At 50.1% G+C, this 11,505-nt stretch overlaps 5 protein-coding genes across 5 annotated transcripts; 2 read left to right on the top strand and 3 right to left on the bottom strand.

Annotated features, from left to right (window-relative positions):
* Window positions 1–1,644: 1,644 nt before the first annotated feature.
* Window positions 1,645–5,056, top strand: CC77DRAFT_1100636 (hypothetical protein; the record flags this gene model as incomplete). Its single annotated transcript, XM_018530077.1, has 6 exons — window positions 1,645–2,058; window positions 2,111–2,612; window positions 2,659–2,746; window positions 2,798–3,040; window positions 3,093–3,550; window positions 3,641–5,056. 6 exons carry the CDS (start codon window positions 1,645–1,647, stop codon window positions 4,849–4,851), a joined length of 2,916 nt encoding a protein of 971 aa, XP_018379084.1. The 3' UTR covers window positions 4,852–5,056.
* A 450-nt stretch (window positions 5,057–5,506) lies between these two features.
* Window positions 5,507–6,632, bottom strand: CC77DRAFT_663265 (hypothetical protein). The gene is made up of 2 exons (XM_018532659.1): window positions 6,100–6,632; window positions 5,507–6,048 (listed from the first exon to the last, which is right to left on the bottom strand). Exons 1-2 carry the CDS (start codon window positions 6,517–6,519, stop codon window positions 5,590–5,592), a joined length of 879 nt encoding a protein of 292 aa, XP_018379083.1. The 5' UTR covers window positions 6,520–6,632; the 3' UTR covers window positions 5,507–5,589.
* A 1-nt stretch (window position 6,633) lies between these two features.
* CC77DRAFT_663260 (hypothetical protein) lies at window positions 6,634–7,425 on the bottom strand. The gene has a single exon (XM_018532658.1). The coding sequence runs from the start codon at window positions 7,194–7,196 to the stop codon at window positions 6,747–6,749; it is 450 nt and encodes a 149-aa protein (XP_018379082.1). The 5' UTR covers window positions 7,197–7,425; the 3' UTR covers window positions 6,634–6,746.
* On the top strand, window positions 7,389–9,103 carry CC77DRAFT_976947 (Rtt106-domain-containing protein). The gene is made up of 3 exons (XM_018535957.1): window positions 7,389–7,685; window positions 7,733–8,398; window positions 8,452–9,103. Exons 1-3 carry the CDS (start codon window positions 7,502–7,504, stop codon window positions 8,997–8,999), a joined length of 1,398 nt encoding a protein of 465 aa, XP_018379081.1. The 5' UTR covers window positions 7,389–7,501; the 3' UTR covers window positions 9,000–9,103.
* A 1,170-nt stretch (window positions 9,104–10,273) lies between these two features.
* On the bottom strand, window positions 10,274–11,036 carry CC77DRAFT_663208 (hypothetical protein). Its single transcript, XM_018532657.1, has 2 exons — window positions 10,850–11,036; window positions 10,274–10,773 (listed from the first exon to the last, which is right to left on the bottom strand). Exon 2 carries the CDS (start codon window positions 10,713–10,715, stop codon window positions 10,332–10,334), a length of 384 nt encoding a protein of 127 aa, XP_018379080.1. The 5' UTR covers window positions 10,716–10,773; window positions 10,850–11,036; the 3' UTR covers window positions 10,274–10,331.
* Window positions 11,037–11,505: the final 469 nt, after the last annotated feature.

Here is an 11,505-nt window from a genome sequence, read left to right as displayed (position 1 = left end):
ACCCAAAACAGCATTGCCCAAAATGGTGGTTCGGCGCTTCGGCAGCTTGGCGTTGCAAAACTTTTGACCTAGTACTGTACCAATGATGCAGTGTTGACAAGAGGGACTATGCCTGCAGTGGCGGCAATGAACACATAGAAGAGTACGAGAAAGTGTTGAAGGAACATGGTAGGGTATGATGAAGAGCTGTTGCTGGTAACTTCCGTGCGAGGATTGTAGTTGCTGAACGTGGTTGTAAAGTGGATCGAATGAAGGCTTAAAGTGGAAATGTGGGTTGGCAATCACTTATGGTCCAACTAGACTTCATTCTTATAGGAATTCTTATCCACCGGCCCCATCTTTCGGAATTCGAGACCCGTGAATTGAGAGTCTGGGTCGAATGAACTCGTATCGTTCGTAGCTGTAATCCTCTCGCTTCCCCAACCGATCATCCGCCCCAATGGAGGTTCGTCGAAGCGGCTTATAGTACAGCGGGCGAGTACGGACTTGGATATGCCTTGGTTCTCGATCAGAACTAGTCAACATGCAGTGGTAATCACACACGAATCAGATCGCCTTTCGTTGTCTAAATGCGGTCGGGGTCTCGGTCGCTTTAAGGCTGACTTATCATAACGACTGGAGTTATGAGAATAACCGATCATTGTACTTGTGCTGAAGCAGAGCAGCGCCTGAGATCATTAATGACAGCAGACATGACAGCTACATTGATGCGAATCTCGTCGCTGATGAAGGTGAAGGTGAAGTTTATCGACGGAAACGGCTTAGAGGGCTAGAACGATTGCGTCAAGTCTGTTTATTGGGGATACCGGGTTTTCGGACGGATAGAAAAATGATTACGTGTTACTCTGACGGTGCAGGTGGTGACGACCGCATATCTCCAGATTACCCGATGATGTACTTGTAACAAGTTGAACATGTAATAGTATGCGAATCCTGTAGGCTCGATGATCTTAAGCAGATATTTGCCCTGTCGGTTTCTCATCAAACTTAGTCCATATTCCAAAACATGTACAAATTGTTGCCTGATGACCTACTCATGAAGCAGAACTTGAGCAAAGCTTGGGAATATTTCCCAAAAGAGGGAAGTCAGAAAGTAACGATACGGTTCGGCACTCTAAACTTGATTGAAGTACCCTTCATATCAAGAGAGGCACTCTCATCCATCTTCGATATGTGCTCCTCGCCATAACAAGAAAGGCTAGTCAGAGAAGGGGGGTTAGTTCTCTGGGCGCCTTGAAACCTCATTAGCACTGTCGTCGTATCTAGTCATAGTGGATGAACCCCTCAGGGAGAGAGCCACTGAGTAGACAGCGAACAATGATGTTACGTTGGCTCTCAAGCTCATGATCGTGATGTGTGGTTGAAGATTGCCCTTGTTCGATCAGATCGACTCATACCTGGGTAATGTGTTGACGTTCTAAGCAAATACATACTGTTCGTTGGAAGAGCTCGCAAGTATAAGAACACTCGCTGAGTAACTTACTAGTGGTGATTGTTTTCAACATCTGCTTTGAATCCCGTCCTACTCCTACCAACACACGGGGGTAGCGACGCAAGTTCCACTCCATCAATACTTGGTCAATACCTCTCCAACCGTGAAGTCGTTTCTCACTAGTCTTACTGAGCGGATAGAAGCTTTCTATCATGCGACTCTTTGCGTGGATACAAGCCACCTTTCACATCTTCGATGTCGTCAATGCATCTACGAGCGTCGCTTGGTCGAATCTCACTTCACAGGGACTCGAATTCTCACAGGCGGACCGCGATAACCTGGATTGTGCACACAATCCTTATTGTAACTTCAATGAAGATCAGGGTGCACATGAATGGATAAGTGGTTGTCCAGGCCTTCCCAGGATCACCGAAGAGCTTTGGAGAAGACATAGGCACGTCGACGCGAAGTTTTTGAGGAAACACTTCCGAACCTACAAGAGACTACAGGCTAGCAAATATAAGCTTGCTTTCGACGAGTTGACGTTTCCTGCATATATGGCAAAGCGATACGCCCCCAGTGTGCCACCTAGTAGCATGCTCTGCGATGGCCTCGGCATGTGCAGAGTGAGTATTCTACTTTGGCTTCGAAGTCTACGTGCGCTAATGGCACTATTAGTCCCCAAGTTGCAATGATATTGGTATGAACAACACTGCCGATGAAAGACGGGCAGCCATGTTGTTCTTCGAATCTGTTTCTGGACTCGACCATTCATTTCACATCAGGAGTGAAGCGACCCAAGACCACTACAGGCACATCGTCGAGGGCTTGGATCGGCTCACAGCAATGTTCACATATGCAGATGAGCAGCAGGATGCAGCAGTCAAGAAGGAGGAGAAAAAGCAGAAACGCATACAACAAATGGAACTGGCTTTTAGCATCATCACGGCTGTCTTCCAACTGTTTACCACGGCTGCCAACATCCTGAATTATAGGCCAGGAACTCTTACAGCTATGTTCAACAAGTTCCCTAGAGCACAAAGTCTTGCCAATAAATGGCAGCGGGGTCTTAGTGCGATGAGTAACAAATTCCCAAACGCTAGCAGGCTTGCAAAATTTGCGAGCCGCAGGAAACCCGGCGATGGCCTACTTCGCGAAAAGTCAATCGAAAACTCACAGAGTAAGTTTTGATCGCAAGTGCGAAGCATTTGTCTAACACGGGATAGAGCTGTGGACAATTACCAGCGGAGGTTGGCTAGGTATGCAAGGTTTGACCAAGGAAGTGGTCAAAGAGATCAACCACAAGAAAGATCTGTAAGTCAGAGCCGATATACATGTCCGAGAAGAAACGCTAGTGATACACAGCCACGGGTTCGAAAAGACTCTGGATTCTGTACGTGCGGCTTTGGTTGAGCTCGACACCTTTGCAGTTGACGAAGTGCTGGAAGGGATGGCACTCCTTTCCTTGGGCTACGAAACGCACAATGGTCATAACATCGTCGATCTATTCGAAAAAGACTTTTTCTTTGGTGCCAACGTTTACTTTCGGGCCTGGATTCAATATGTAATTGGGATGAAGTCCTACGCTACCATAATAAGCGCCCTTTGGTATGTGCTGCATTTCCAACCACATCTTGTGAGTAGTGGCTAATTTTGACAGGAAAACTGAGGGCGTATACATCGTTGAGAGTCTTACTCATTCTGGTCAAAACTGCGACCAAGACAACCGGGGACCAAGGTCCAACAAAGTGTGCCTTGAAGAACGTCCCAACAGATCATACTGGACTTACGCAATGTCCAACTACGACGATAAGAAGACACGAAGTCCTCCAGGATGGGAATTCCTCACAAGCGAAGAGGGATTTCATGGTCTCTACGAGACTGACGTAGTTAGATCCGCGCTTTGGCGAGGGGAGGTATGGTACCCGCATCGTGACAAGCAAGAGGAACTCGGATGCCGCGACGAGCCTACAGCTCCTGAACCACCAGAGGTATATGCTGAAGGGGTGAACGCCACAAGCCCATCTGAGTTAAATCCCACGAATGATCTTGCCTCAGGAGCAATACCACATCTGACGGATTACGGCAACGTTCCTGATGGCTTTGACATTCCGATATGTCACAGCTGGCTAGGCGAGGCAATCTCCGACGTGAACAGCACGAAGAACAGCAACGCTCCTTGCCAATGAGATGGTCCCAACTCGACAGATGCAACATCCTGGGATCAACCTACCAACTGGACCTTCGCATACACAAAGAAGTTTATCAAGGACGGCGGGCTGTATAACTTTGACAACTACGGGAAGAAGTGCAAAAGCTGCGACAAGTTGGGCGCCAGTTGGAAGGCGTTACTGAGACTTGATGAAGAGGAGAAGCCAGCGAAGCACATGAAGGAGGGTTGGAATGGAGGCTGCGAGCCCAAATCGCACAAGTCTCACCCACTAGGGCAACCGCAGCTCAGCGATCCGCCAGAGACAAGTTCATCAGCTTCATCTACACCCAACTCTTGCACCCCAACACCCACCCGAGAGCCCATCGTCCAAGCTACATCTGAACTCGTCGCTCACGAAACACGGTACCCCAAGAACACTCCCAAGAACATAACGCGGCAGGGCGAGTGCAACGGACCATACTGCATCGTCGACACCGTTTACGTGATCCACGAGCAGAACTATGAATACAGCGTTGACTCATCCGTCCGAGTCAGCGAACACGGCTGCTATGCGGGTGATGACTGGTGTTTTGAGCAATCAGCGCATGACATCTGCGAGTACCCTGATGAGGACGAGATTTCAGATGAGGACGAATACGAGGAGGAAGAAGAGGTCGGTGAAGACGAGGACGAATACGCGGACTTCATTCAAGACCATGAACCTCAAAATGGCACGACTGCAGACGACAAAGGCCGAGACGGCAAAACCTCAGGTGGCGAGACAGCAAAAGACAAGGAACCCACTCCCGAAAAAGACGAGAACATGAAGAAATTTGAAGAGGAACACAATCGCCAGAATGGGCGACAGAAGTGTTTCTGCGGTGGAAATGGTAAAGCAGGTCAACACGGCATCTCGTGCTTCGATAAGGGCGTCACATCTAGGACGACGACCGTCAAGGGCAGGATGAAGCAGACACACACACCGGGCATTTCTGCAACTGGTGCATCGATCGCTTCTGGTGGCGGAGCCATACCTACCACCCAGGCAGCTCTTCGCATTAAGACCGTGTACGATGCTGGTGGTGAGGCCGCACCCACGACGCAACCCACCCTTCGCATCAAGACTGTGTACCAAACCATGAAACGAGACGTAACGCTCCAAGCGACACCAGAAGTGCCGAGTCTTGCTGTTCCAACGGTGGCTCCGGTGTTTTCTCCTAGTAGCTATGGTTCGCTCGCTTCTCACTCGAGGGTGACGATGGGCTGAGTTGCCTTTTGTGTGTGCGTGCGTGTATGGTGAGGGTGCAGGACAAATCCGCTTATTGGGGAATGGTTTGGAGGGCTAGTTTGGGGAGAATGTGGATGGGACGAGCTCGCTTACATTTACGATTCCCAGCTTTCTGTTATTGGTGAGAGCTGGAACTGTATTTCCCATTCGCACTGTCAGTGGTGATGGGTGGGAAAGGGTATGGGATAATGTCGACTTATTCTTGATATCGATATCCAAATCCAAACAATCTTGTTTGTCGTGTATCCGTCTTCAGGGCATGATCGTGATCGCCGTGGTGTGTTGGAGGGGAACGTGTTTCGCCCACCCACCTTGAAAACCGCAGTGCAAAACCAGACCACTGTTGTCGACAACTCTATGATGATCACTTATCGCTATTGTCTCATAGAGCGAACGCATCAGAAAGAGAAGTGGTTCAGACACAGCAACAATGAGATAAAAAGCTGATGTATATTGAACTTGACATTATGCTTTGCGATAAAAGTAATATGAAACGCCCCAGCACTTGGCGACGTTTGACTTGGGAAAAGCAAAGGAGACTGCAAATTTGACCAGCAAAAAGGCTGCATGTGAAAAGCAGTAGTAACTAAGGGTATCATCGCTGTCGTGTGAGGGCGAAGTAACGAGACGAAGAAACGACATTAGCAGTAAAGACGCAAAGAGACCATTACCAAACACCAGACATGCCGAGAAGGAAATTTCGCAACGGCAAACAGCTCAGTCGTCCGTAGCATTCATCTTACCCATTTCAAGGCCGACTTCCTCAGTCTTCATACGCTCACCATCCGGCCCTCTGCGTCCGCCTCCCACAAAGCCCCAAAGGCCGACTGCAGCCACAGCCCAAGCAATGACCATAAAAGGCACCATGACGGCACGACCGGCAACCTCAACTGCGCATTGCTTACTGTAATCCTCTCGCACCATGGCAGCACCTCCAACATCTTGCAGTTCGCACGCCCAAGTCTCGAGATCGAAAGTACCAAAGTTGTAGCGAAAGAAGGTCTCTTGGGTTGCAGCTGTATCGTTCATGCGAGAAGCGCGGAAATTGACGAAGCCCTCGCGGAAATGCGAGGTGTTTTTGTGGGTGACGAAGATGGAGACTAGAGCGAAGAGAACGAGAATGGCGTTGGTGATGTGCAGGAACATTATGTTGCGACGGAAGGCGTATGATTGTGTCTATCGAGTCATTAGCATTAAACACCTCTACTATATGGCAACTGTGCGTACCCGCTTGCCCATTTTCCAGTCCGTGACTACGAGTCCGATGTGCGCTGCAGCCAGACATATACTAAGGGTAGCAGCGATAATGGCCAACTTGGCTGGTATTGCGTAGAGCATCCTCGGTAGAGCGGCCATGATGATGGCGTCGCCTGGCTCGCCATCTTTTCTTGTAGTTTGGAAGGTGAATCCCGTCCGACGGTTGTCTTCGATGAAGCTATAGGTCAACGCCTTGAGCGTGATGACTGGGATGGCGATTATGAGTAACAAGGAAAGGAAGACGCTGTACAATAGCCTTGCAATACGATGATGCGGGCATGAACTAGTATTGAGTGGCTGATTGAAAACTGGTGGGACATGTTTCTTGGAATGGAAGAGCGATGTGACTTTGTCGGCTGCCGGTGGGAGGGTAAAGTTGACTTTCGTCATATTGGTTGTGGTATTATCTCTACCTTTCCCGGCTGGGTAATGATAGGATATGAGCGAGCTATGGATGGAAGAATTATACGTGGACTAACTGATGGCAACGAGACATGGTAGAGTTACATAGCATCTGGTCACCGCCGAGGCATTCGTCCCAAGAGTTGCATGCTTGGATAGTCGCCCACACTGTGATTACTTTACCTATAATCTCTGCTGAGAGATTTATCGTTCTGTCAATGCTGGAAGGGTCCTTGGTGGTACCTAGCAAGGACTTGCTTGAACGGTCGAGTACATCTCCGGCTTGTTCTGGATGAATCGCAATGCGACTGACAGGTGTCAAACGGTCTGGTCATCGTGTATTGGCTGTTAGCATGTGTCGCGACAGGAAGTGTGAGAGATGCGCAACGCGCACGACCCGCCCACTGCACCGATGATGGTTCTCCCGCGTCGCAATAACGCACTCTGATAAGCGTTAGAGAACTTTCTTGGGTGTTCGCGTAGTCCGAAAGCGCCTGAGGCATTATTTGATCACATATCATTGCTGATAGACTAATGTGCTGCATGGGACACGGCGCGATGGAGTGTAGATCCCCCGCAGGATGGCTTGCATCGAGAGGACGCGTGTCGCTCTTACTATGATGGGCCAATATAGTAATCGCCGGATAGATCAGATGGCGCGTCATGTATATGACAGCGGGAAGTCTAATGGAGCTTTGCCAATGGGCATGTCATGACATGACGTGGTGGGTGCCGTGGCATACCATGGGGGTTAAAAAAAAAAGTGTTTGAATTAGTGACAAGACACGACAGGATATAGGCGCGCGTTGTGGACGTAGATATGATATGTCGACAACAAGAGTGTGGTGATGGCGGGTGAAAGGCGGTGGTGATGTCAGACATGCCCGAGCGCTAACTGTCGAGGAGTCGCGATTCGACGCGTTGGCAAGGCATGTCGGCCAACAACACGCAATCCCCTTAACCACACGCCATGGCCTTTACAGCGCTCAACAACAAGCCATCGGCACCCATAGTACCCGTGCAAACTCCGCCTGCGCCTGCGCCTGCGCCTGTACCCGCGCCAGCTGCCCCGACTCTCGCACCGCATCCACAGGAAATTGATGTCGCTTTCGCTAGCAACCATGAGCTGCGGAAGCGCGTACACGCCGCGATAGGTATGTGGTCTCTATTCGACTCCCGACTATTACTGATTTCCTCTCAGACCAGAACCCCGCGCAAAGTACTCTTTTCCGCGACATTTCGACTTACATTCTTAATCAAACTTCGCAACCTGCTGCCGAGCCAGCAACAAAGAAACGCAAGATCGAAGAGAGCAACCCCCCGCAGAACGGCGCATCAGCGTCAGGAGGTAGTCTCACAAGTACTGCGACGAAAGCATTCAAGACATACCCAGCCGTCAGCGTCGCCATACCCCAGCGAAAGAAGTTCACTCTCGAACTGCTCGACAAGAAGGATGGCGGCATAAGAGCCATAGGCGCCAATGGCAACGTCGAATTTGCCATTGCGTGGAAAGACGTCGACCAGGTCTTCTGTTTGCCTATACCCGAGAAGGCCAAGAAGCAGCACCATTTCATCGTCATACCACTACACGGCGATGGAGTGGCGCCCGTGCCAGACGAATTAAAGGCATCACCACCAGAGCCCATAGTATGGACGTTCGAGGAGGCGACAGGCAAGAACATAGTCGAAGGCGAAGATCCAGGACCAGGACCGATGGCTGAGGCGATTCATCATTGCCTGATACAAGCTGGGACAGGAAAAGAAGTTGTCTTCCCAGATGCCGACGAATTCGCCAGCGCCGTACCAGAAAGTCACAGGAAGGGTGAGAAGGCATACCACGTCAAGGCACATAGGGGAAGCAAGGAAGGTGCGTCATACACACGAAAATCACGACACAGAACTTCTGCTAACATGCTCTAGGCTACCTGTTCTTCACCTCGGTAGGTATCCTCTACGGCTTCAAGAAGCCTCTCGCATTCTTCGACTTCGCCGCTATAAACAGCATATCCTACACCGCCGTCCTGCGCAACACCTTCAACATCGTCTTCACCACACCAACAGGCGACATCGAATTTGGCATGCTCGATCAACAAGACTTTGCCGGCATAAATGAATACGTCCAGAAACACGGACTGCAGGATGCTAGTCTGGCTGCGGACAGACGCGCAAAGAAGCTTAACGTAAACAAGGTGGGCGGCAAGAAGGAGAACGGAGCGGCAGTAGAGGAGGCTGCTGGTGAGGAAGAGGAGAGCGAGCTGCAGAAGGCCGAGAGGGAGTTACAGGACCAGGAAGACGATGAAGAAGAGGACGATGACTTTGATCCGGGAAGTGAGGGCGAGAGTGAGGGTTCAGGCTCTGACAGCGAAGACGAAGATGGCGAGGGGGGAGGCTATGAGGAGGGCGACACAGCCGAAGTTGAGTATGATGAGGCTGGTGGCGATGATGATGTTGATGAGATGGAACACTAGTTATGCTTCATGTATGAGCACACGTGCGAGCGAGATATCGCACTCTGCCAGGTTCTATATGAGCTCCTAATCATACACAGCATCCTCCAAACTAAAGTGCATGCATCTTATACTTTCCTCTCAACCTGCCCAGGTACACAGTTCAAGAAGACGAGAATCATGACGCTTACTTCTCTGAATCCGCATCCCTTCTTTTTATCGTTGCGGCTGTCTTACGATACTACTGTCCTAACAATTCAACACTGCTTACTGAAATGCCACCAATCACGCAATGAGATATACTTGGACGTGCGCGCAACATGATCCACGTGTCTGATTCCTCGGTTCCTCGCACTGTTGAAGCCCATGCGAGTGTACATCTTCTAATTTCATGCCGCGCAGCGTAGTTCCCAGTATTCTTCACTAGACTCGAAGTCGTCAGTGTATTGTGCACTTTCTGCTCTACGGGAAGACGGGCTCGAGCTCTTTGAATCGGGTGCTGGCTCTGTGACGTGGCTGGACTGCGATCTTAACGGTGAGGTTCAGATTTAGCCAGAGAGTGCAACTGAAACGCTACAGCTACTCAATACTGAGGAAAATGATCTCGCCACCTGCAACCTGAACACGAAGTTTGGTACCCTTACGCTTCTGTATCTGGTGCTATTGCGACTTAGTTGCCATAGAACTGGATATACCAAAGTCTGAAGCTGTCCTGGAGTATCGAAATGTGCATTGCAGACTATTCAGTCGAGCTAAAATAGTTTGAGCAAAGGTAATGAGATATCCTGCTCCTGTCGTTGTTTGAGCATTGTGTCTTGTTCACCTTCCTCATGTCGTCGCATATCCACTCTCCGATTCTCCTAAGTCCGTCTTCTAGCTTTTCCTCCCTCTTCGGAGTTTACGCTAGCTAATACCCGTCGTCCTAGAGTGGAAGGTTGTGGTCATCGGGTTATCAAGTCCAACTGGGGATGACTTCCTCTTGCAATCGTCGTATCGCTGCCCAAAGCAAGAGCCGCTCGATCGAACCGCGTAATGCCTTCGCCTCTCCATGGATCCACGTGGTACGGATAGCTGTTCATAAGAAGAAGGTGGAGTACCTGTTGATTGAATACGTCGAATACGGACCTCGCGTACAGAGAAGCACCGTCGAGCCGACCTCGGGATCGAAGTGCGGAGGATCAGAGACCACGATGATACTGGACATGGTGTTGAACCTCGTTTGCGTCGATCGCGGCTAAAGGCAGCTTGACTCCACTACGGCCGTACCCATTATGTAGTTTTGTCCGTGTCTATTGTCGTGAAGTGGCTCTAGAGTCGTGGCGCAGCCAGCCAACCATGTTGAATCGCACACTATTACATATTCCTACCACCGGATAATTCATCCTTAGTAATTACCCCAGGTTTTCCTCGGGCCTTTCCGTATGGTATATTGTAGTTTGAGATGGTTTCGGAAGTCAATTTCTCCAAGAAACTTGGAAGAGGCAGTGCAAGATGGCAGCACGTGATTAATGATACTACTGCCCAGCCGGTGAAAAAAGGGCCTTTGTCGGTCTGCAGAAAATCACCAAGTCGAGCTGAACGGCGAAAACATCGTGAATCATACGAGAAAACAAAATCATGCACAATTGCACAAAACACAGTCAGAAAGCAAAGTGCGCGAACGTGAAACACTTGCTGTGTAAGATCGGGGCGCTCACCTTTGGTGCCACAACTCAATGTCAAGCTTGCTGATTGCATCAACAAAACGCAATCCAGTCATGTCGATGAGATATCGATAACATTTCGTCTACGTATGCTGAGAGGATGCAGTCAGCTTGGCATCGTGATACCTCGGTGATTCTCTCCAGGAAACGCCGATGGTGTTGATTTACTTCCTTGATTCCAAGGCTTCTGTCATAGCTGACGCGGTCGGGCAGGGCTGAGGCTGCAAGCCACCACTGCGCCTATCGAGACAGATGCAGCGCCACGTGAAACCGGAAAATGCAGCTGCAGATGCACTGCAGAGTAATCCAAGCAGGAACCAACTCGATAATAGTAGCTATAGCACCGGGCACAATAGACCGTAATATGTGGAAATAGCCGAATCTCGCAGTAGTCTAGGAGTAATTTGAACGAACGATAGGGGTAGGCAATTTCAAGGACTGCCCTGAGTCCAAGGTCTTGTAGAAGGCTGTCCAGATCGATGAGCACGAAGGCATCGAGGTCTGGATCTGAATGCAGATTGCTGACATGTCTTGGAGTGCGGAGTGGGAGTGTTGAGAGGCACCAAGTTGCGGCTTCGACGATGAAACGTGCGGCACATCCATGAGCAGGGACCCACAACGGCAAAGAGTACCAAGTCCGTCCTCCCAGGGCTTCGCTACTAACTCACACGTTCATCACCCGCACGCGAACCAACATGCCCGCCTTCGCCAGCGTGCCCCAGCATCGGGACATTACTTTTGCAAAATACGCGACGTGCTATTCGCCCGGGTGCGAGTTACTTCTTTGTCCCTGCACATAGCCACCTCTACGCGTAAGGCCAAGC

The sequence above is a fragment of the Alternaria alternata genome, assembly GCF_001642055.1.
Source record: "Alternaria alternata strain SRC1lrK2f unplaced genomic scaffold CC77scaffold_40, whole genome shotgun sequence".
NCBI classification, from domain to species: domain Eukaryota; kingdom Fungi; phylum Ascomycota; class Dothideomycetes; order Pleosporales; family Pleosporaceae; genus Alternaria; species Alternaria alternata.
The sequence above is the reverse complement of the archived record's forward strand: the minus strand, read 5'-3'. Positions and strand labels throughout refer to the sequence as shown.